This window comes from Mobula birostris, chromosome 8 (genome assembly GCF_030028105.1).
Source record: "Mobula birostris isolate sMobBir1 chromosome 8, sMobBir1.hap1, whole genome shotgun sequence".
Classification (NCBI taxonomy): domain Eukaryota; kingdom Metazoa; phylum Chordata; class Chondrichthyes; order Myliobatiformes; family Myliobatidae; genus Mobula; species Mobula birostris.
Genome location: NC_092377.1, coordinates 137,190,419 through 137,216,727, shown reverse-complemented (window position 1 = coordinate 137,216,727; position 26,309 = coordinate 137,190,419). Strand labels below are relative to the sequence as shown.

Genomic DNA, 26,309 nt, shown 5'->3' with positions numbered 1-26,309 from the left:
ATGAGAACTGGGATCAGTGGATCAGTGAAATTCTGGTGTGTTATTCGATGACCTTGGTCAACAGATGAGTGCAGGAATCCACAAAACAGATAAGCACTGAAGAGTATGAATTAGAGCAAAAGATTATGGTTAGTTGACACACACTTTGTGGGTTTTAAAAAATTGGATGTTATTGAACCATCAAATCATTCATCCCAGGACCAGGCCCTCTGAGCCCACTTCGTCAATGCTGACAACAGTGCCTCTCTACACTAATCCAATTTGTCCTCTACACCTTTATTATCCTAGTATCACAAAGAACAATAGTCCCAGCACTGATTTCTGCAGTATACCACTGTTACAGACTTCTAGTCATAAAACACTCATCCATCACTGCCCTCTGCTTCCTATAACCCAGTTTTTGGATCCATTTTGTCAATCTGCCTCAGATCCCTCGTGTATTAACCTTCTGGACTAACCTGCAATGTGGGACCTTGTCAAAGGCCTTACCAAAGACCACATTAACCCAGTCTGGCATTCTGCTTTCATCGTTTTTATTTATCACTATTTGAAGGAATTTAAAATCTCTCAAAGCTGCAAAAACTGGTCTTCCATCTTCAAAACCAATTTTTGGGACAGTATCTAGAATTCACCTGTTTGAATTTAAGAGCAGAAACTAAGTATTCATTATTTGTCAGTCTCTCCCAGAATGAAGCAAGCATTGAAGAAATGCTGCTGAGCACTGAATATCGCCAGGCTACTTTGTATACTCACTAGGTATCAGAGGGGAAACAACTGGAGAGTAGGCTGAATCTGAAGATACTGTTAGGCAACAGTTGCATTAGTAACACTGAATTAGAGTAACTTGGACCGAATTTAGGAAGTTTGTGTCATAAATATCGACAGCCACATTGAGAGCTAGTATAGAATTGGTGACTGTGAATATAGAATCATGCAGAAATATAAGTATCTCAATAGTTAACAGGATTTCTGTTAGAGTTGAATTATATATGGTCCAATATTAACTAGTTGAAGGGATTCAAATAATTTACAGTGATTTCAGCGTGAAAATGGCAATAAATATGTTATACCTCTTCACAGAAAGAAGAAGCAAAGAACTATGTGGCTGGGTTCACGGTAGCACACGATGTCAGTGCACGAGACTGGCAGATGAAGCGAAATGGCAAGCAGTGGCTGCTGGGTAAAACATTTGACACGTTTTGCCCTCTGGGCCCAGCCATTGTCACCCGAGATGCTGTCTCAGGTATTATAGAGCAATGCATCCAGATCTTTTTGGTGCTACCACAGAAAAAAAATAACCATTGCATGCCTATTACCCAATGCTTTTTCCCACCCCAAGCACTATATTGTGACTGTTTTAAAAATTCTCACCCTGATTGCAAAATACCTTCATAATCTCTCTGTATCTCCTGCAACACTACCAGTTTTCAAGATCTTGCATTCTTCCAATTGTAGCATTTTTCTCAGTTTATCACTTTCATTCTCCAGCAACCTCGTATTAGCAAAAAACAAATATGCTTCTGACTCACTCTTACATTATTACCTTTTTGCTAAATGGACCAAAACTGCTAGCTAGTTGCATTGCCTGACGGTGCATTGTTGTGGACTCTCATGCCTGCACTCTGCAGCATAGATGTTTGAATGTGGTGGAATTGCGATGATGTGCATCTGATCTCTCACTCAGTTCCAGACTTGCCATTCTAGCCTAGTTATCTCATTATCATTACTGTGTTTGGTACACACTCAACCTAAGAGTCCAGATTCCCAATGTTAGATTGTAATAGAACATTTCAATCAGCACACACAGAATGCTGGAGGAACTCAGCAGGCCAGGCAGCATCTATGGGAAAGAGTACAGCCAGCAGGACTGGAGATAGATGAGGACTAGAGTTAAAAGATGGGTGGAAGGGAGGGAGAAACACAAGGTGATAGGTGAAGCCGGGAAGGGGAGGGTTGAAGTAAAGAGCTGGGAAGTTGATTGGTGAAAGAGATATACGGCTGGAGAAAGGGGAGTCTGATAGGAGAGAATAGAAGGCCATGGAAGAAGGAAAAGGGGGAGGAGCACCAGAGGGAGGTGATGGGCAGGGCCATTACCGAAAGTTCGAGATATCGACGACCATGAAATCAGGTTGGAGGCGACTCAGACAAAATATAAGGTGTTGTTCATCCAACATGAGTGTGGCCTCATCACGACAGGATAGATGTATATATATATATATATATATATATATATATATATATATATATATATATAGATAGATAGATAGATATATTGGAATGGGAATGGGAAGTGGAATTAAAATGAGTGGCCCGTGGGAGATCCCACTTTTTCTGGCGGACAGAGAATAGGTTCTCAGTGAAGCAGTCTTCCAATCTACATTGGGTCTCACTGACGTAGAGGAGGCCATTCTGGGAGTAGATGACCCCGACAGACTCACAGGTGAAGTGATGCCTCACCTGGAAGGACTGTTTAGGGCCCTGATGGTAGTGAGGGAGGAGATGTAGGAGCAGGTGTAGCATTTGTTCCACTTGCAAGGATGTGCCAGGAGATCAATGGGGAAGGACAAATGGACAAGGGAGTCACATACAGAGCAATCCCTTTGGAAAGCAGAAAGTTAGAGGGAGGGAAAGATGTGCTTGGTGGTGGGATCCCTTTGGAGATGGCGGAAGTTGAGGAGAATTAATTGTTGGATGTGAAGGCTGGTGGGTTGTGAGTGAGGACAAGAGGAGCCCTATCCCTGGTAGAGTGGCGGGAGGATGGGATGAGAGCATACATGCATGAAATGGAAGAGATGCGGTTGAGGGTGGAGGATAAGAAGGTCCCTTTCTTTGAAGAAGGGGGAAATCTCCTTTGCTGTGGAATAAAAAGCATCATCCTGTGAGCAGATGCGGCAGAGACAGAAGATTAAAAGAAGAGGATGGCATTTTTACAAGTAACAGGATGGGAGGAGGTAGAGTCCAGGTATCTGTAAGAGTCTGTGGGTTTATAATAGACACCAGAAGATTAGCTTCTCTAGAGATGAACACAGAGAGATTGAGAAAGTGGAGGGAGGTGTCAGAAATGGAACAGGTAAATTTGAGGTAGGTGGAAGTTGGATAGCATGAACATTGATTCCTTAAACTTCTAGTAATGGCCATCTGTCCTGATCTCTCAGATTCCCCCTTCTCCAGCTGTGTGTCTCTTTCACGAATCAACTTCCTAGCTCTTTACTTCACCCCTCCCCCCTTCCAGTTTCACCTACTACTTTGTGTTTCTTCCTCCCCTCCCCCCACCTTTTAACTCTACTGCTCGTCTTTTTTTCTCCAGTCCTGCTGAAGGGTCTTGGCCTGAAATTGTCATCTGTACTCTTCCATAGATGCTGCATGGCCTGCTGAGTTCCTCCAGCATTTTGTGTGTTGTGCTTGGTTTTCCAGCATCTGCAGATTTTCTCTTGTTTTTGAATAGAACATTTCGATTCACTTTCAAGACCTCTTCATCTCATGTTCTAGATAATTATTGCTTATTTATTTATTTTTTTTTCTTTTTGTATTTACACAATTTGTTGCCTTTTTCACACTGGTTGAACATCCAATGTGGTTCAGCCTTTCATTGATTCTATTATGGTTATTATTCTATTATTGATTTATTGAGTATGCCCGCAAGAAAATTAATCTCAGGGTTGTATATGGTGACATATCTGTACTTTGATAATAAGTTTACTTTGAACTTTGACTAGAACATAGAAATGCCTGCTTAAAATGTAAGATACAATGATTAAAAATCTTTGATTGCATTATTAAATCATTATAGCATTGTTTGCCATGAAAAGTAAACATTATGAATTTATAAACTTTTCACTTCCACCTTAAAGAACATTGAATTTTTCACTCTCAACCAACATTCCTTTCACAGCACCACTAAAAGCAATTCCAACTCCTCACATTCTGTTTATTCATTCTAGCCATGTATTGTATTTTCAGTTCTTGAGCTATAATTATTTAACTAAATATGAATAAATGTTTTCCCAGAATTAAGTTCCATAAGTTTTTTTACCCTCTAATAGATATTGCAGCTAATGTATTTCTCATTCTGCTTTCTCTCAGATTTTTATGTCTATCATGGTAGGGTCAATGACCTTTTGCAAGCCAGGGATATAAAAACCATTGTCCTTCCCGAGTCTGCTCATTCTGTTTCATCAGTAACTTAGTATGTATGGCCTTTTTAATATATACTTACGATTCCAATATATTTTCTGTTTCCAACATCAACCTACAGTGAAAATAAAAGAAGTGCAGATGCTTAAAGTTTAAAACAAAAACAAAGTGCTGGAAATACTCCGCCAGTCCGACATAATCTGTGAGAAACAGAGTTAGCAGAGTCTGACAATCTGAAATCTTAACTCTGTTTCTCTTCTCATAGATACAGACTGACTTGCTGAGTATTTCCAGTAGTTTTGTTATAAATCCACCTATAGTCACCTGCAAACAACAGGAATTCTGCAGATACTGAAAATTCAAGCAACACACATAAAAGTTGCTGGTGAACGCAGCAGGCCAGGCAGCATCTCTAGGAAGAGGTGCAGTCGACGTTTCAGGCCGAGACCCTTCGTCAGGACTAATTGGTTAGCCATCGGTCAAGGAGCTGTACAGCATGAAAACTGACCCTTAGGCCGAACTAATGTTGAATTTTGCTAATGTTGAATCATGTTTATATCGCACCTAAGGTCTCAGAACCTGTATTTACTTCTTACAGCTATAGATTGACTCCCTGCCAGCTTTCGTAGTTTTTGTTCGAACTATCTCGTACATTGGTGCTGAAGGCATTGGAATGTCTGCAAAAGGTTGTCTTTGCCTGATAAAATCAGTGATCACAGTTTGAACTGCACATGGAAAATTTTAAGGCACTATATTAAATCTTTCCATCCTTCGTTATGCCACAACATTTATGGGCAGTCATTGGTCTTTGTCAGCGGGGAAAATATTTGACCACCCCAATTCCTCCATCCAGAAGATATGTAAAGAGTTTTAAAAGAGTCTGAAATCTTCATCTCCATTGCCCAGAATGCCTGTTGTTGTTAGTCATCCATCCTGAAATGGCACTCCATCACCTGTGGCTTGTCTTTGTGTTACATTTTTATTTAATTAATTGGATATTGAAGTATAATTAGTTATTAGAAATGTGAGAATGTAGAATGTCTAATACTGACCAGAAGAAAGGGAAAGTTAAGAAGAGTCACAACAGGGAGTAGCTCCATCAACAAGAAAGATATTGGGATTAAGGCAGTCGATCAACCGTAAATTTAAAATCTAATTCAGATTCAGTTTGAAGACAGCTCGCTTGTACTTATTAAGTGATTTTTCTAAAGACAAGAACAGGGTAAGCTGTATCTGGCCAATAATTATATGCATTCTTGTTGCCTTGTTCGTTGTAATATTTTCTCATTCCACATGATTTGAATAAAGATATGTTTATATCCAGTTTAGCCAGATTCTCTCTGTTACAGATCCTCACAACCTAGGGATACGCTGCCGGGTTAATCAACAGGTCATGCAGGATAACAACACTAGTCAACTAATCTTTAAAACAGAGGACCTTGTCGCTTGGGTATCACAGTAAGTACTTTTTTTAATGATGACCTGTTTCCTTCAGGTATATTATTTATGTACTGTATAAGATGAGGGTGTCATTGACAAGACCTTCATTTAGTGCCCGTCTGTAATTGCCCTTGAGAAAGTGATAATGAGGCAGTGCTTTTGAACTGCTACAGTCACCTGAAGTTATTTTCTGTTGGGTGGTGAGTTCCAGGATTTTGACCCAACAACACTGAAGATTGGTGTTACGTTTCCAAGTTAGAATGGTGTGGAACTTGCAAAGGAACATGCCAGTGATGGAGTTCCATTGGCCCTTGTTTTTCTTGGTGGTAGAGATCACAGGTTTTGGTGAATATACCTGTGCTGCCTTGTGTAGGTAGTACACAATGCAGCCACTGGCAGATAAATTACTGGATGCTGTTGGGCACCTCAAGTTCATCCAGCCAATGAAAAATATTCTGTCACACTCCTGCCTTGTGCCTTGGACTTGGGGTATCAGGAGGTAAGTCAATAGTCACATAATACAGTTTCTGACCAGCTGTTCTAAATGCAGCTGTCACGGGAATGCAGATGCTAGAATCTGGAGCAAAAAGCACTAGAAGAACTCTGTGGGTCAGGTAGCATCCGTGGAAGACAAGAGATAGTCGATGCTGTGTGCCTCTTCCAGTTGACATTCTGGTCAGTGGTAACCCCCAGGGTGTTGGTGATGGGTGATCCCATTGTATGTCAAGGGTTTGGTTGGGGTCACTCCTTTCAAAGATGGCCATAGTCTGGTGCAGCACAGTGTTTCCCCCATGCTTTACTATTGTCTCAGTTCTGCTGCATGCAGACGTGAGTGGCTTCAGTTGCTGAGAGGAATTGTACAACAGCAGACCCTCCCCTCTTTTGAGCTTATGCTAGGAGGAAGGTGAAGGTCACAGATCAAATCCAATATGTACAATACCAAAACTTCAACTGTGGAGTGCTAGGTTTTTCAGGTGGAAATCACGCAATAACTTGAAACAGAGAGAGGGGGCAGGTGAATCTGCCCTCTGTAAGGATAAAGAAAATCAGATCATGAGATTAATTGTATGTAACCAGTGCTGTGAAATCTGCCTCTAGCTTCAAGAGGTTTTTGCACAATGATTTATTTTGATTTCTTCACTGAATATTTTTGGTAGTTTTTTAAAGCATGTAGCAATGTTACAAAATTGTCTGCTTGGAAATACTCAGGGAAGTAAGTCACATTTACGATAATCGGGACTGGTTGAAAACATATTTAAGGTGCAAAATAAAAGAGCCCTGATTGTAACAGATAATACTAGTCAATATTGCTCAGTGCGTGACTCTCACTGTTTGATGGTCGAATTAGAAGGGTCAGAGCCATCTCTATTTCCTGAGGAGACTGAGGTCCTTTAACATCTGCCGGACGATGCTGAGGATGTTTTACGAGTCTGTGGTGGCCAGTGCGATCATGTTTGCTGTTGTGTACTGGGGCAGCAGGCTGAGGGTAGCAGACACCAACAGAATCAACAAACTTATTCGTAAGGCCAGTGATGTTATGGGGATGGAACTGGACTCTCTAACGGTGGTGTCTTAAAAGAGGATGCTGTCTAGGTTACATGCCATCTTGATCAATGTCCCCCATCCACTACATAATGTACTGGTTGGGCACAGGAGTACATTCAGCCAGAGACTCATTCCACCGAGATGCAACACAGAGCGTCATAGGAAGTCATTCCTGCCTGTGGCCATCAAATTTTACAACTCCTCCCTTGGAGGGTCAGACACCCCGGACTAATAGACTGGTCCTGGACATATTTCCTGGCATAATTTACATTTAACTATTTAACTATTTATGGTTTTATTACTATTTAATTATTTATGGTGCAACTGTAATGAAAACCAATTTTCCCTGGGATCAATAAAGTATGACTATGACTATTAGCAATGATCAAAGAGTGTGAATTCACAGCTGATGTAAATGAGATACTGTTATTTTATTGTTCACAAGAGGGAAAATCGTTCTATGAAAGTGTGGTCTGGTCTAAATCATCTACATCATAATTTCCAATGATGTAACACTAAACTGTCCAGCAATATAGATGTGCCATTGCAATGGTGCAAGTCTCTGTGTTCTGTGCAATGTTCTGTGTAGCCTAACCCTAAAAACTGACTGTATGGCTAGGCACAGCTCAAACTCTATAAGTTCACTGATGACACCACTGTTGTTAGTAGAATTACAGATGGCGATAAGGAGGCATAAAGGAGCGTGATAGATTGGCTGACTAAATGGTGTCACAACAACAATCTTGCACTCAACATCCCTTCTTTATTTTTCCCTGAATCATTTTTCTTTTTGGAGTGGGGACTTTTCCAGTCTAACCTGCCTGGGCTAGTCCTCCTGCTCCACAATTCACAACTCCCACTTTTTTTGTTTACATTTCCACCCTCTAACAACTGCCATTCACTCGTTGACCAGATAACAATGTATGCAGCTTATGGTACGTGGTCACCCCAGTTTTACCCGAGCAGAGGCATCCCTCCTCCCTACCTGCAGCCTAAGGAGCTTCTGTGTCTTCCTCCCAGTTTTGACTAAAGGTCACTGTTAACTCTTTATCTTCTCATAGATATGGCCTGACATGCTGAGCGTTTCCAGCATTTTTCTGCATAAGTTCTGTTTCCTATAATGATGCAGTTGATTGAGTAATTCAATCGCAATCACTCCCAGAGTACTGCTGTGGGGAAATGGAGGTGAATTTTTGGTCTTAGTTTGCATCCCGCCCCCCCAACCACCATAGGAATAGATATGAAAGTAAGCTAGCCAATAATATCAAAAAGGATAGCAAAGTTTTTCTCAGATTTCAAAAAATACTGTTAATTTATCTGCTTACTTCCTGCGTGTTCGCTTGATTCGGCTATGTGAACTACACTTACTGCAAACAGTCACTTTCGGTCATTAACTACCGATGCACCATCACAGTTTTGGACTACCCATTCAACTTTGACCAACTACCTCCAGAGTTAGTACGGACACCACGGATCTGCATTCAACTCACTCTGACCGGAAGGGCCTGGCGCCGGCGTCAAGACTGTAAACAAAGATGGGGGAAGCATGGAGGTCTGCGTGCTAGGCTAAGGCTAAATCCACACCAGCCAGCGCTACCTAGCATCTTCCTCGCCAATGTTCGGTCTCTGATGAACAAGCTGGACGAACTAAGGACTTGGACCCTCACACAAAGAAGGCTTATGGATTGCAACGTCATGTTTTTTACAGAGTTGTAGCTAAACAGTGTTGTCCTAAAAAACGTGGTGGAACTGGAAGGGCGCACGATCTTCAGGGCTGACGGAGCTGCAACAGCGACAGGTAAAGGTAGAGGAGGCGGTTTATGCATCTACGTGAATCGATCATGGTGTACTAACTCTACCATTGCTGACACTTATTGCTCTGCTGATCTGGAATACCTGATTATTAAGGGCAGACCTTTTTATCAACCCCGAGAGTTTACCTGCATCATTGCTGTCGCAGTTGATGTACCACTGGATGCTAATGCTAAAGTTGCCATGAAAGACCTCAGTGCCGCTATTAGCAAGCTGCAGAGGTTGCATCCAGATGGAGCTTTGATTGTCGCTGCGGACTTTAATCATTGTAACTTCCAAAATGTATCATGCACCACAAGGGGAAATAAAACCTTATATCATGTCTACACAAATATGGCTGACGCTTACAAAGCCACTACCCTCCCCCACCTGGGACAGTCCGACCATCTTTCACTGTTTCTGCTTCCCAAGTGTAGCCCAGTCATTAAATGTGTGAAACCCACAATGAAGACTATTAAGATCTGGCTGGAGGGTGCTGACTCTGCTCTTCAGCACCAATTCCAGCACACAGACTAGAGCGCGTTTGCTGCCCATGACTCTCAGATTAACATTGACTTGTATACCAACTCTGTCCTTGAGCACATCAACAAGTGTGTAGATAGAGTGACAGCACAAAGACAAATAAAAGTTTTCCCCAATCAGAAACCATGGATGAACAGAGAGGTTCGCCTCCTACTCAAAGCCAGAGATTCAGCCTTCAGGTCTGGAGACCGGGAGGCTTACAGCTCAGCCAGGGCCAACCTGAGGAGGGGAATCTCTTATGCTAAACACACGTACAAACAGAGGATCAAGGAGCATTTCAACTCCTCAGACCCCCAGCGCGTGTGGCATGGCATACAGGTCATTACAGACTTCAAACCACCTAGTACTGTGCCCCCTTCCAGTTCTGTTTCCCTCCCTGATGAGCTCAATTACTTCTACGCTCACTTTGACTGAGGGAAAAAGGAGGTCACCCTCATAGTGGATCTCCCACCTGGTGAACTGCCTCTCTCACTTTCCACCTCCGATGTTTGCGCCACCCTGAGCAGGGTGAATGTACAGAAGGCAGCTGGTCCGGATGGAATACCTGGCCGTGAGCTCAGAGTCTGTGCAGAGCAGTTTGCCAGGGTCTTCACAGACACTTTCAATCTGTCCCTGGCCCAGGCAGCCGTCCCCACAATCTTCAAGATCGCCACCATAGTGCCAGTGCCGAAGCATTCCACTGCCACGGGCTTGAATGACTTCCGCCCAGTTGCACTCACCCCCATCATTGCAAAGTGCTTTGAGAGACTGGTTCTATCACAGCTGAAATCCTATCTGCCCACTACCCTGGACTCCCATCAATTTGCCTACCGCACCAACAGGTCTACAGAGGACGCCATCTCCACGGCACTTCATTCTGCCCTGACCCACCTGGACAGCCCCGACTCTTACGTCAGAATGCTGTTTATTGACTTTAGTTCGGCATTCAATACTGTGATCCCCTCCAAGGTGTTCGCCAAACTTCACCAGCTTGGTATCAGCTCATCCCTCTGCAATTGGACCTTGGACTTTCTGACTAACAGACCCCAATCTGTTAAATTAGACAACCTCTCCTCCTCCATTCTCACCTTGAATACCAGCGTACCTCAAGGCTGTGTGCTGAACCCTGTTCTGTACTCACTTTTCACCTATGACTGCGTTCCTGTACACGGTTCTAACTCCATAATCAAGTTCACAGACAACACCATGGTGGTTGGCCTGATCAGAGGGGATGACGAGACGGCCCGCAGGGACGAGGTCCAGCACCCGGCCACGTGGTGTGCCGATAACAACCTGGCCCTTAACACCCAGAAGACCAAGGAGATTATTGTGTACTTCAGGCATTCATGTTCCCACTTACATCAACGGAGCTGTAGTGGAGCGTGTATCAAGTTTCAAATTCCTTGGTGTCCACATTTCCGATGATCTCACCTGGTCCCTGAACTCCTCCATCCTGATCAAAAAGGCGCAACAGCACCTTTATTTCCTGCAGAGCATCAAGAAAGCTCACCTCTGTCCCAGGATACTGACGGATTTTTACCGCTGTACCATTGAGAGCATACTCATCAACTGCCCCTCAGTGTGGTATGGCAATTGTCCCATATCGGACCACAAAGCACTCCAGCGTGTGATGAAAACTGCCCAGCGAATTATCGGCATCCAATTGCGCACTATTGAGAACATCTACCAAAAACACTGCCTGGACAGTGCGAAAAGCATTATCAGGGATGCATCTCACCCTAACCATGGACTTTTTACCCTCCTCCCATCCGGTTGGGTGCTACAGGAGCTTCAGCTCCCACACCAGCAGGCACAGGAAGAGCTTCTTTCCTGAGGCTGTGACCCTGCTGAACCTCACATCACAGCGCTAAGCAGTATTGCACCCATATTGTACTGTCTCAGTACTTTTATATTTGTATGCTGTAGCACTTACTTTTTATTCGCAGTTATTTTATAAATAATACTATTTTGCACTTCTGGTCAGATGCTAATTGCATTTCATTGGCTTTGTATCTGTACTTGGCACAATGACAATGAAGTTGAATCTAATCCAATCTAATCTAAAGAGTAAAACAGAAGTGAGAGTGGATATTGGTTTGCTGATAAATGACGCTGGAGATATAGTAATGAGGAACAAAGAAATAACGGATGAACTTATTAAGTATTTTGCATCAGCCTTCACTGTGGAAGGCACAGTGATGGAGTATGCCAGAAATTCGAGAATGTCACGGGGCAGAAGTGAGTGTAGTTGCTATTACTAAGGAGAAGGTGCTTGGGAAGCTGAAAGGTCTGAAGGTAGATAAGTCACCTGGACCAGATGGAATACAAGACAGGGTTTTGAAAGAGGCAGCTGAAAAGATTGTTGATTTTTAAGAATCATTAGATTCTGGAATGGTTCCAGAGAACAGGAATATTGCAAATGTCACTCCACTCTTTAGGAAGGGAGAGAGGCAGAAGAAAGGAAATTATAGGCCAGTAACCCTGACTTTAGAAGCTGGAGGATGAGGTTTCAGGGTACTCCGAGGCACATGATGAAGAGGCAGCATGGTTTTCTTAAGAGGAAATCTTGTCTGACTGGCACATCTGTTGGAATTCTTTGAGGAAATAATAAAACTGGGATCCATATTTTGGATGTCTTTTTTCACAGATATAAAGTGTTGTACCTGAAAATGTACTTAGAGGCATAGAACACTACAGCACAGAAACAGGTCCTTTGGACCATAGTCCTCCATACCCCTCCCATCCATGTATCTATCCAAATTTTTCTTAAATATTGAAATTGACCCTGCATCTACCCCACTTGCGTTGACAGCTCTTTCCACATCCTCACCACCCTTTGAGTGAAGAAGTTCCCCCTCATGTTGCCCTTAAACATTTCACCTTTGACTTCTAGTTATAGTCTCATCCAACCTCAGCGAAAAAAGTCTGCTTGCATTTATCCTATCTATACCTCTCATAATTTTGTATACCTCTATCAAATCTCCTCTCAATCTTCTACTGTACATGCTTGGAAATAAAGTCCTAACATACTCAATCTTTCCTTATAACTCAGGTCCTCCAGTCTCAGCAAAATATTTGTAAACTTTCTCTGTACTCTTTCAATCTTATTTACATCTGTCCTGTAGGTAGGTGACCAAAACTGGACACCATACTCCAAATTAGGCCTCAACAACGTCATATACAATTTCAACACGCGTCTTAACACCTGTACTCAATACATTGATTAATGAAGGACAATGTGATGAAACTCTCTTTATGACCCTATCTACCTGTGATGCCACTTTCAAGGAATTTTGGATCTGAATTCATAGATACCTCTGTTCTACTGAGCTCCTCAGTGCCCTCCCGCTTACTGTAAAAGACTTACCCTGGTTGGTCCTCCTCACACTTGTCTGCATTAAGTTCCATCTGCTCATTTTCCAGTTGGCCCTGATCCCACTGCAAGCTTTGATGGTCTTTGTCGCTGTCCCCTACACCCGCAATCTTGGTGTCATCCACAAATTTGCTGATCCAGTGGTCCATATTATCATCCAGGTTGTTGATATAGATGACAAGCAACAAACAACCCAGCATTGATCCCTATTGCACACCACTAGTCACAGGCTGCCAGTCAAGAGAGGCAACCATCTACAACCACTCTTTGGCTTTTTCCATGAAGCCAATGTCTAATCCAATTTACCACCTCATTTTGAAGGCCAAGCGACTGAACCTTCTTGACCAACCTTTCATGTAAACAGTATCCACTGCTTTGCCTTCATCATCCTTCCTTGAAAAACTCTACAAGATTGGTTAGGCACAATTTACTATGTGTAAAGCCTTGTTGACTATCCCTAATCAGTCGACATCTATCCAAAGTCTTGTATATCCGGTCCCTTAACTTCAATAACTTTCCCACTACTGATGTCAGGCTCACAGGCCTATAACTTCCTGGTTTATTCTTAGCGTCCTTCTTAAACAAAGGAGCACCATCAGCTGTGCTCCAATCCTTCAGCACTTAACCCATGGCCAGGGATGTTTTAAATACATCTGTGAGGACTCCTTCAATTTCTGCAGTTGCCTCCACAGGGTCTAAGGGCGCACTTTGTCAGGTCCTGGGGATTTAAACACACTAATTTGCCTCAAGACAGCAATTGCCTCTTCCTCTGTAATCTGATAGGGTCCATGTCCTCACTGCTGCTTTGCCTCACTTCCATACATTCTGCGTCCATCTCCCAAGTAAATACAGGCGCAAAAAATCCATTCAAGATCATCCCCATCTCTTTCAGCTCCATTCATAGATTACCACTCTGATCTTCCAGAGGACCAATTTTGTCCCTTGCAGTCTTTTTGCTCTTAATATATCTGTAGAACCCTTAGGATTCTCCTTCACCTTGTCTGCAACAAAAATTTCATGTTTTCTTTTAGCCCTCCTGATTTCCTTCTTAAGTGTTCTTTTCTACTTCTTATGCTCCTCAAATACCTCATTTGTTCCTACCTGCCTATACCTACAACTTTTTGCTGGCAAGTCCACATCAGACATGTGGAGAAGGGTGTTTAAAAATCAATTGCACAGAGAACAGGAAAGGTATGTTCCTGTTAGAAGGAAGGACAGGAATGGGAAGATAAGAGAACCTTGGCTGTCCAGAGAGGTGATGAATTTAGTCAAGAAGAAGGAGGAAAAGTATGTAAAGCTTTGGAAGTTAGGATCAAACGGAGCACATAAGGACCGCAAAGAAACAAAGAAAGAACTCATAAGGGAATTGGGAAAGCCATGAGGGGCCGGGAGAAGTCCTTGGCAAGTAGGATTAAGGTGAATTCCAAGACGTTCTATACATACATCAAGAGCAAGAGGATAACTAGGGAGAGGGTGAGACTACTCAAGGATAAAGAGAGGAACATTTGCTTGGATGCGAAGAATGTGAGGAAGGTCTTTAATAAGTATTTTACTTAAGTATTTACCAAGGAAAAGGACATGTAGGATCAGATCAGTGCTGAGTGCATAAATACGTTGGGCATTTAAAGGTCATGGAGGAGGAAGTGTTGGGTTTCCTAATGAGTATTAAGGTGGATAAGTCCCCAGAACCTGATGGGATTTACCCCAGGTTATTGAGGGAGACGAGAGACAAGATTGCTGGGGCTTTGTCTAGTATCTTTGTGTCCCCTCAAGGCACAGGCCCAGAGAAGTGACAAGTGGCTAACATTGTACCTCTGTTTAGGAAGGAAGCAAGGGAAAACCCTTCAAACTATAGACCAGTGAGTCTCACGTCATTTGTGTGGAAACTGCTGGAGAAAATTCTTAGGGATAGGATATATGAGTATTTGGAAACCCATGACATCATTAGGGAGAGACAGCATGGCTTTGTGAGTAGTAGGTTGTGTCTTCCCAGTTTGTTGACAAGGTGACGAGAAAGATTGATGAGGGTAGGGCAATGGGTTTGTCTACATGGATTTTAATGAGGCATTTGACAAAGTCCCTCATGGGAGGATAATCCAGAATATTAGGATGCATGGGGTCCACGGCGAATTGGCTGTTTGGATTCAGAACTGGCGTGCACATAGAAGACAGAGAGTATGGTCAAAGGGAGTTATTCGAGCTGGAGGTCTGATATGAGTGGTGTTCCACAGGAATCTGTGCTGGGACCTCTGCTGTTAGTATAAATGACCTGGATGAAAATGTAGATGGGTGGGTTAGTAAGTTTGCAGTTGATACCAAGATTGGTGGAGTTGTGCGTAGTGTAGAAGACTGGCAAAGAATACAGCGCGATATAGATAAGTTGCAGATATAGGCAGAGAAATGGTAGATAGAGTTTACCCCAGATAAATGTGAGGTGTTGCACTTGGTAGGGCAATTGCAAGGAGACAATCTTCTGTTAAGAGCAAGACCCTTAACAGTGTTGCTGAGCAGAGAGATCTTGGGTTCAAAGTTCATTGCTACATGAAAGTGGCTACACAGGTTGATACAGTGGTTAAGAATACTTTTATTAAGCAAGGCACTGAGTTCACAAGTCAACAGGTTATGTGCAACTTCATAGAACTCTGGTTAGGCCACATCTGGAGAATAGGAAGGATTTGGAGAGGGTGCAGAAGAGGTTTACCAGCACGTGAAGGCATGTGCTTTCACGAAAGGGCATGTGCTTTTATGAGAGGCTGAACAAACTTGGGTCGTTTTCTCTGGAGTGTCGGAGGCTGAGGAGAGATCTCATAAAGTTTTTTCAGATTTTAAGAGGCATAGCAAAGTAGGCAGGGAGTATCTTTTTCCCAGAGTTGAAATATCTAATACCAGAGGGCATGCATTGAAGATGAGAGGGGGTGGGTTCAAAGGGGATGTAGGGTTAAGCTTTTTACTCAAAGAGTGGTGGATGCCTGGAATGTGCTGCCTGGTATAGAGGTAGAGGTAAATACGTTAGAGGCTGTCAAGAGGTGTTTAGATAGGCACATGAATGTGAGGAAGATGGAGGGTATGGACATTGTGTAGGTAGGAGGGATTAGTTTTGGGGGTTTGCTGGAGGGTATCGACATTGTATAGGTAGGAACGATTAGTTTTGGGGTTTTTTTTGATTTACTTTTTAGCTGGTTTGGCACAACATTCTGAGCCAAAGGACCTGTTCCTGTGCTGTACTCTTCTATATTCTATGTTACTATGCACCTCCTTCTTTTTCTTCACTAGGGCCTTAATATCTCTTGAAAACCAAGGTACACTAAACCTGTTATCCTTGCCTTTTATTCTGACAGGAACATACAAGCTCTGTACTCCCAAAAAATTCACTTTCGAAAGCCTTCCAATTACCAAGTACAACTTTGCCAGAAAACACCCTGTCTCAACCCACTTGCCAGATTCTTTCTGATACCATCAAAATCGGCCCTTCTCCAATTTAGAATCTCAACCCGAGGTCCAGACCTATCCTTTCCCATAATTATCTTGAAAGTAATGGCATTATGATCGCTAGATGCAAAGTATTCCCCTACACAAATTTCTGTTACCCACCCTGTCTCATTCCCTAATAAGAATAAAATATATCTTTTCAATATTATGGTTAATTTACTATACATAGTTATGGGGCATTTCAATCTTGTTTCTGTTTCCATAATATCATAATGTATTTTGTGTCCATCTATGCAAGGAATTAATAAAAATATTGAAAAAGAAAAGAAATCTAGTATTTCACTCTCTCTAGTTGGAACTTCTATGTGCTGATTAAGGAATCTTTCTTGAACACATTTTACAAACTCTTTCTCATCCAGCCTTTAAAAAGTATCAGAGTCCCAATCAATATGTGGAAAGTTAAAATCACCTACTATCACAACTTTATGTTTCTTGTAACACTCTGTGATCTCTGTACAAATTTGCTCCTCTAAGTCCCACAGACTGTTGGGTGGTCTGTAATATAATCCCAATGATGTGGTTACACCTTTCTTATTCCTCAGTTCTCCGGAAATCTCGTTCTCAACCACAGAAACTCCTTTCTGTTCCTCTAACCAATGAATCCCCTATCAATACAGCTCAGCTGTTCTTTCCCCTTCCCTTCTGAGCCAGACTCAGTGCCGGAGACTTTCCTAGGTCACTGCTCCCCCACCAGCAATATCCAAAGCAGTATACCTGTAGGTGAGGGAATGGTCACAATACTCTGCACTGTCTGCCTAGCCCCCTTCTCCCCTCCCCCACCCCCAACAGTCGCTCAGTTACCTATGTCCTGCACCTTTGGTGTAACTACCTCCCTGAATATACTGTCTGTCTACCTCTCAGCCTCTCGAATGATCCGGCGTTTGTACAGTTCAAGTTTCAGCTCCTTAATGCAGTCTGTTAGAAGCTGCAGCTGGGTGCAGTTCTTGCAGGTGTTGTTGGGGATGCTGGAGGTCCCTGTCTTCCCACATCCTGCAAGAGGAGAATTTTCAGTACCCTTTCTGGGATCCCCCACTGCTCTAAATGTGCAATAAGAAAGAAAGAATTAATAACAATAAAAAGTTATACCTACAACCTCCACCTCTCCTCACCGAACCTTTGCTGAACCACAGCTTCAACACCCAACCCCAACACTGGCCCACTCACACAATGACTGCTCTACTTAAGCCTAACTTCTTTTTATTGGTCCTTGCCAGGCGCCTAATTCTACGTAATCAACCCAGTGTCTCTTCAGAAATTGGGGCACAAAATGTGTCGACTGCTCTCGCTCGCTTTTTGTAAAATTTCTCTCCCTCTGCACAATCTGGTGTCTCCTCGGGAATGGTAGCACAGAAAATGCGCTGACTGATCCAGTTCGCTTCTTTTAAATTCTTTCCATCTACTCAATCTGGTGCTTCCTTGGGACTGTGGCACACAAATGTGCCAGCTGCTCCGCTGGCTTCTTTGAAACTCTCATAACTGATTACCATAGGACCTAACGTTTTCTCGTAAATCCCCAAGTTTAATATAGGTGACTGGTAATATAGGTAATTCAGCTGCAGCCATATGAGATTGTGTACAGACACTAGTGTGAATTACTGAAACTGCTTTAAAATCGTAAATCTCTGCACTCCTTTCAAATCACTTAAGCTACTGTCAACACACAGTTCCCCAGTTAGAATTTCAACACTTAGTGTATCAACATTCCTCACATAATTAGTCCAGACATACTTCGCTTTCTGAGTTGACTGATAAAACCTTTCACTAACTGAAACCACAATTGCTGATAATTGTGTTCATTATCCTTCACAAGTTGTGTGTGCTTCTCCATTAACATAGACTCACATAAGTCATGGACTCAAGATCCGTGTTCACCAAACCTCCAGAACACTTCCTAACTGTACTTTGAGGAGAAGTTCTTTCTATATTTAACCATTTGTATCCGGAGGTGATCCAGCTGCCCCTCCTCCAATACCTACTGTTGTTTCTGAGAACTAACAGATCACCCACGTGCCAATTGGCCACAAGAAAAAAAATGCCAAAAAACGAAGGATACCAATATAAAGTACAGTCCAATCACATAAATCTCAGAGCAACGAACGGTCTTCACGACTCAAAACTCACACCTGGTCCATTGTGAGCGATTGGTGATCCCCTCCGCATTCACCTTGGTGGCCTCCATTGGGAGTGATCACCGATCGTCTGGCCTCCCCACAGATGCTGCCTATCCTGCTGGGTTCTTCCAGCACTTTGTGTTTCTTCCTCAGGATTCCAAAATCTGCAGAACCTCTTGTACTTAAAATTGAGAGATTTATTAGTTTATTCTTAGTGCATAACAGGTCTGTTCAAGAACCCATAGAAAGAAACCATAGAAAAACTACAGCACAGAAACAGGCCTTTTGGCCCTTCTTGGCTGTGCCGAACCGTTTTCTGCCTAGTCCCACTGACCTGCATACGGACCATATCCCTCCATACACCTCCCATCCATGTATCTGTCCAATTTATTCTTAAATGTTAAAAAAGAACCTGCATTTACCACCTCGTCTGGCAGCTCATTCCATACTCCCACCACTCTCTGTGTGAAGAAGCCCCCCTTAATGTTCCCTTTAAACTTTCCCCTCCTCACCCTTAACCCATGTCCTCTGGTCAATATGCTTTATGCCAATACTAGCTAAAAAAGTGATTGCCAAAAAATTTGCTTTCATTTAAGCAGATCACCACAGTGGTGAAGTTCATTATCAGTGTAAGCTGCTTACCTCTGATCTTTTAGCTGACTTTACCAGCTGCACCATTTATATAATGTTCTGATGTGGTTTCCGCTCAGATATTGCCATTTTTCTTTGCAGGTTTGTGACCCTGTACCCTGGGGATGTCTTTCTAACTGGAACACCTTCTGGGGTTGGTGTATTTAGGAATCCACCCAAGTTCCTCAGAGTAAGTGGTGCTAATTCTTACCTTCAGCTGAAATAACAGTGATTTTACTGTGTGAAGGGTGCTTGGAGTTATTTAAGAGCATACATACCTATAGCAGCTATTCATGCAAATGTGAAAACATCTCCGAATTTCACTCCTTCAGCAGAATGTGTAATATATCTGGAACAACAGCAATCCACTGCCTCCTAAATCTTGTGTCAGCTGAGCGAGTTCATGCTGTTGTTCTCTTTACAAAAGATGCTAGAAAAGCACAATTCTCAACTTGAAATGTTGCGGGGTGTATTTACATAAAGAGTTGATAAGTATCTCTGAGCATGTAAAGCCTGGCAAATCTGTCTCATTTACTGAGACGTTAATGTTAATTATGTCCTTGGAATGTGCGCACAACCGACAGGGCTGCCTTTTTGTTGCCTATGGCATATTTTCCAGACCGATGAAACTGATCTTCTAATCAACTAATTACTTTAAATTGTTTCTTTAGAGTTATTTTGGATTGGTCATACAGTTAAATATCTGAATTCAAAATGTTTGTAATTTACAGAGTTACAAATCCTGTGCATAATTTTTAACTTTAGTCATGAAATGTGTTCACTGTTTGAATTTCTTGCAGCACGGAGACATTGTGGAATGTGAAATAGATGAAATTGGAATTCTAAGGAATGTCGTCATTTAGATCTTTGCTGTTTCATTTTGGATTCATTGAAGGTAATTAATTTTTTAATGAAAAATATTCCAATAACTTCAAAGAGATAAAGCAGCAGACTGGGCTAACCAGTGGAGCTATGTGATTGGTCATAGGGTGATGAAGTTGTACAACACAGAAATGGACCCTTCGCCTACCGTGTCAATGCTGACCTTTCTACCCATCTACACTATTCCTACTTGCTTACATTAGGTCTGTATCTTTCTTTGCCTTGCACATTAAATTGTCTGCATCTTAAAATGCAGTGTTTGAGTTAGGTTTTAACACCTCCTCTGGCATCATGTTCCAGATTTCAACCGCTTTCCATGTAAAATGACTGAAACGCCGATCCCCTCTAGAACTGATTTCTTTCACCAGGTGGCACGGCAGCATAGCAGTTTACGTAACACTTGACACCATCAGTGATTGGTGTTGAATTCTGGCTGCTGTGTGTATGGAATTTGTACATTCTCCCGTTGACCGTGTGGGTTTGCTGCAGTGACCTGGTTTCTTCCCACATTCCAAAGACAAACTGATTAGGCTTAACAAGGTGTGGCTGTGATATGTGGGCACCAGAAGTACAGTGTCACTTATGCCTAGCACATCCTCAGACTGTGTTGGTCGTTGACTTACACGACACATTTCACTTTATGTTCTACGGCACATTACAGGCCCTTCGGCCCTCAATGTTGTACCGACCATGTAACCTACTCTAGAAACTACCCAGAATTTCCCTACTGCATAGCCCTCTATTTTTCTAAGCTCCATGTCCCCATCTAAGAGTCTCTTAAAAGACCCTATTGTATACGGTTCCACCACTTTTGCTGGCAGTGCATTCCACACATCCACCACTCTCTGTGTGAAAAACTGACCTCTGACATCCCCCTTGTACCTACTTCCAAACACCTTAAAACTATGTCCCCTCGTGTTAGCCACTTCAGCCCTGGGAAAAAGCCTCTGGCTATCCACACGATCAATGCCTCTTATCATTTTATGCACCTCTATCAGGTTACCTCTCATCCTCCGTCACTCCAAGAAGAAAAGGCCAAGTTCACTCAATCTATTCTCATGTGACAAATAAACCTAATCTTTATTTTTTAAACTACCAGCTTTTTAGCTATTTATCCTTTATACTCCATATATTTACCCTACACCTTATATATTTCTATTAGGGTCTTGTGTAACATCTGATTACTATGAGATTAGAATTTATCAATGTTGGATTTCCTCTCAGATTATTGAGTCTGCTCCGCCATTATATCATAAGCTGATCCATTCTCCCATTTAGTCCCACTCCCCCACCTTCTCACCATAACCTTTGATACCCTGGCTGTTCAGATACCTATCAATCTCTGCCTTAAATGCACCCAATGACTTGGCCTCCACTGCTGCCCGTGGCAACAAATTCCATAGATTCACCACCCTCTGACTAAAAAAATTTCTTCGCATTTCTGTTCTAAATGGGCGCCCTTCAATCCTTAAGTCATGCCCTCTCGTACTAGACTCCTCCTTCATGGGAAACAACTTTGCCACATCCACTCTGTCCATGCCTTTCAACGTTCGAAATGTTTCTATGAGGTCTCCCCTCATTCTTCTAAACTCCAAGGAATACAGTCCAAGAGCGGACAAATGGTCCTCATATGTTAACCCTCTCATTCCCGGAATCATTCTAGTGAATCTTCTCTGTACCCTCTCCAACGTCAGCACATCCTTTCTTAAATAAGGATACCAAAACTGCCCACAGTACTCCAAGTGAGGTCTCACCAGCACCTTATAGAGCCTCAACATCACATCCCTGCTCCTATACTCTATTCCTCTAGAAATGAATGCCAACATTACATTCGCCTTCTTCACCAGCGACTCAACCTGGAGGTTAACCTTAAGGGTATCCTGTACGAGGACTCCCAAGTCCTGTTGCATCTCAGAGCTTTGAATTCTTTCCCCATTTAAATAATAGTCTGCCCGTTTATTTCTTCTGCCAAAATGCATAACCATACACTTTCCAACATTGTATTTCATTTGCCACTTCTTTGCCCATTCTTCTAATCTATCCAAGTCTCTCTGCAGGCTCTCCATTTCCTCAGCACTACCGGCCCCTCCACTTATCTTCGTACCATCAGCAAACTTAGTCACAAAGCCATCTATTCCATAATCCAAATCGTTGATGTACAATGTGAAAAGAAACAGCCCCAACATGGACCCCTGTGGAACACCACTGGTAACCAGCAGCCAACCAGAATAGGACCCCTTTATTCCCAGTCTCTGTTTCCTGCCAATCAGCCAACGCTCTATCCACGTATGTAACTTTCCTGTAATTCCATGGGCTCTTATCTTGTTAAGTAGCCTCATGTGTGGCACCTTGTAAAAGGCCTTCTGAAAATCCAAATATACAACATCCACTGCATTTCCCTTGTCTAGCCTACTTGTAATTTCCTCAAAAAATTGTAATAGGTTTGTCAGGCAGGATTTTCCTTTAAGGAATCCATGCTGAGTTCTGCCTACCTTGTCATATGCCTCCAGGTACTCTGTAACCTCTTCCTTGACAACTTCCCAACCACCGATGTCAAGCTAACAGGTCTACAATTTCCTTTTTTCTTCCTTGCCCCCTTCTTAAATAGCGGAGTGACTTTTGCAATCTTCCAGTCCTCCGGAACCATGCCAGAATCTATCGACTTTTGAAAGATCATCGCGAATGCCTCCGCAATCTCCACAGCTACTTCCTTCAGAACACGAGGGTGCATTCCATCTGCTCCGGGAGATTTATCTACCTTTAGGCTATTCAGCTTCCTGAGTACTTTCTCTGTCGTAATTGTGACTGTGCACACTTCTCTTCCCTGCCACCCTTGAGTGTCCGGTATACTGCTAATGTCTTCCTCAGTGAAGACTGATGCAAAATACTCGTTCAGTTCCTCCGCCATCTCCTTATCTCCCATTACAATTTCTCCAGCATCATTTTCTATTGGTCCTATATCTACTCTCACCTGTCTTTTACTCTTTATATACTTGAAAAAGCTTTTAGTATCCTCTTTGATATTATTTGCTAGCTTCCTTTCATAGTTCATCTTTTCCCTCTTAATGACCTTCTTAGTTTCCTTTTGTACACTTTTAAAAACTTCCCAATCCTCTGTCTTCCCACTAATTTTTGCTTCCTTGTGTGCCCTCTCCTTTTCTTTAACTTTGGCTTTGACTTCTCTTGTCAACCACGGTTGCATCCTTTTTTCCATTCGAAAATTTCTTCTTTCTTGGAATATACCTGTCTTGCACCTTCCTCACTTCTCGCATAAACTCCAGCCACTGCTGCTCTGCCGTCTTTCCGGCCAGTGTCCCTTTCCAGTCAACTTTGGCCAGTTCCTCTCTCATGCCACTGTAATTTCCTTTACTCCACTGAAATACCGACACATCAGATTTCAGCTTCTCTTTTTCAAATTCCACAGTGAACTCAATCATGTTATGATCACTGCCTCCTAAGGGTTCCTTCACCTCAATCCCTCTAATCACCTCCGGTTCATCACACAATACCCAATCCAGTACAGCCGATCCCCTAGTGGGCTCAACAAGAAGCTGTTCTAAAAAGCCATCTCGCAGACATTCTACAAATTCTCTCTCTTGAGATCCAGTGCCGACCTGCTTTTCCCAATCCACTTGCATGTTAAAATCCCCCACAATTATCATAACACTGCCCACTGACAACCCTTTTCTATTTCCTGTTGTAATTTGTAGTCCACATCACTGCAGCTGTTTGGGGGCCTATAAATAACTGCCTTCAGGGTCCTTTTACCCCTGCAATTTCTTAGCTCAACCCATAAAGATTCTGCACCTTCCGATGCTATATCACCTCTTTCTAATGATTTAGTATCATTTCTTACCAATAAAGCCACGCCTTCCCCTCTGCCTACCTTCCTATCCTTCTGATACACCGTGTATCCTTGGACGTTCAGCTCCTAGAGACATGCATCCGTTAGCCAGGTCTCAGTTATGGCCACGATATCATACCTGCCAATCTGTAGCTGTATGACAAGGTCATCCACCTTATTCCTTATGCTGCGTGCATTTAAGTATAACACCTTAAGACCAGTATTTGGTACTTTTCGCTTTGATTTCACTGCAAATTTATTGCACTGCAACTCTATTGCACTGCAACTCATCCCAATAGCTACAAATTTGCCCCATCACCTGCGCCTGTCTTTCCTGACATCTTTACTGCTCACTATCTTAGATTTATTTCTGTTTTCCCCTTCCTCCATTCTATCATTCCGGTTCCCATCCCCCTGCCAAATTAGTTTAAACCCTCAACAGCTCTATTAAACTTTCCCGCCAGGATATTGGTCCCCTTCGGGTTCAGGTGTAACCTGTCCATTTTGAACAGGTCATACTTCCCCCAGAAGAGATCCCAATTATCCAAAAATCTGAAGCCCTGCCCCCTACACCAGTCTCTCAGCCACGCATTCATCTGCCTAATCCTATTATTCTTGCCCTTGCTACCACGTGGCACAGGTAGTAATCCCGAGATTACTACCCTGGAGGTCCTGCTTCTCAGCTTCCTTCCTAACTCCCAGAAATCTCTCTTCAGGATCTCCTCCTTTGTCCTATCTATGTCATTGGTACCAACATATACCAAGACAACTGGCTGCTCACCCTCCCCCTTCAGAATATTCAGGACCCGATCCGAGACATCCCGTACCCTGGCACCTGGGAGGCAACACACCATGCGGGTATCTCTGTCAGGCTCACAGAATCTCCTGTCTGTTCCCCTGACTACGGAATCCCCTATGACTACTGCATTTCTCTTCTCCCTCCTTCTCTCCTGCACAACAGCGCCAGGCTCAGTGCCAGAGACCCTGTCACCGTGGGCGTCCCCTGTCAGGTCATCCCCCTCAACAGCATCCAGAACAAGATATTTGTTGCTGAGGGGGACAGCCACGGGTGTGCTCTCCACTATCCGGGCATTTCCCTTCCCTCTCTTGACAGTGACCCAGTTTTCTGACCCCTGTAGCCTAGGGATGACTACCTCCCTGTAGCTCCTGTCTATCACCTCTTCACTTTCTCTGATAAGCTGTAGGTCATCAAGCTGCAGCTCCAGATCCCTAACACGGTCTCTGAGGAGCTGCATCTCGGTGCACCTGGCGCAGATGTGGCCATCAGGGAGGCTGGAGGTCTCCCAGGATTCCCAACTTATCTTAAAGTAACTTAAACAACCAGTTTGCATTTATTCTCTTAAAATTTGAGCAGGAAGAGAGGATATCTGTAAAGGATCTGACAAAAATGTAGTTAAAGATAAATCCTCAGATTAAAAACTGCTCAAAGCAAACAACTACCATAAGCCTGTGTGTCAGTTACACTCTTAAACTGGAAAATACTTCTTATTTTGCAGGCCGATTTAATTGACAAGATGGAGCAGTTTGTTTAAGAAGTGCCCAGAACATGGGAGGAAGTTGGAGACATGTTTATGAAATGGAGCTCTTATGCAGAGATCCTGCTGTCTGATTTGACCATTAATCTAAAACATGCATTTTAACAAGGAATGAAACATTTAAAATTGGGTGATTTAAGGATTAATGATGCATAGTAGTCTTGTTTAAATCATTGTACTGTGCTGCAAAGTACATGCAGTTTTCATAAATAAAGTTGCTAATTCCCCATCTGGTTTCACTCTTATTTTAGTACAGGAACTCCATTATTCATTTCAACATTGAGCAGGAGTAAATGGAAGCGGGTGCAATGAAACTTCATATTAAAATTAAAATATTTTAATACACAAAATATTTAATACACATTATGGGTATTGAGAAAGGTCACAGCAGGACATAGATCACTTGTAAACTGAGGGGCAGCACTGGCAGATGGAATTTAATCCTGACAAATGTGAGATAATGCATTTTAGGACGTCTGATAGCAGTCGGGATATATACAACAAACAATACAGCACTGAGGATTGTTAATGATTAGTAAGACCGCATAGTCCAATTCCGTAGTGACAACACAGGCTGATAGGGTAGTGTACAAGACATATGACATGCTTCCCTTCATAGTTCAGGCATCGAATATAATTCTGTGACTCAGTAAAACTGAAGCACAGTTCTTTGTAGAAAATTTAGTAGATTTAAATGAGAGCAAAACTAAAATCCTCTGACATCTGAAACAGCTTCAAATTCTAGAGCATTTTTTAAAGAGCTGTGTAGTTACCCCCGTTCAGCTAACAGTAACTACACATTATTTGTGAAATTCTACTGCATACAAATTAGTTATAATAGTCACTAATAACAATCTAAGCTATGTAAACATTTTTCTCAATCTTTTTATTAATTTCAGAATACAGAAACAAAACATAGCAATAATACAGATAATAGGAGATACATTGTTACACTTAGAAAAAGTAATTGCAAAACCTAATGGTGGAAATTA

The 26,309-nt window shown here is 42.6% G+C and overlaps 1 protein-coding gene across 1 annotated transcript in view; it reads left to right on the top strand.

Moving 5' to 3' along the window:
- Positions 1-25,539, top strand: part of fahd2a (fumarylacetoacetate hydrolase domain containing 2A) — a 33,100-nt gene extending 7,561 nt beyond the window's left edge. The window contains exons 4-8 of the mRNA XM_072267233.1: positions 1,081-1,243; positions 5,484-5,592; positions 19,138-19,225; positions 19,836-19,930; positions 25,279-25,539. Of these exons, the coding sequence (XP_072123334.1) occupies positions 1,081-1,243; positions 5,484-5,592; positions 19,138-19,225; positions 19,836-19,898 (423 nt within the window). The 3' untranslated portion in view covers positions 19,899-19,930; positions 25,279-25,539. The remainder of the gene's footprint in view (positions 1-1,080; positions 1,244-5,483; positions 5,593-19,137; positions 19,226-19,835; positions 19,931-25,278) is intronic.
- Positions 25,540-26,309: the final 770 nt, after the last annotated feature.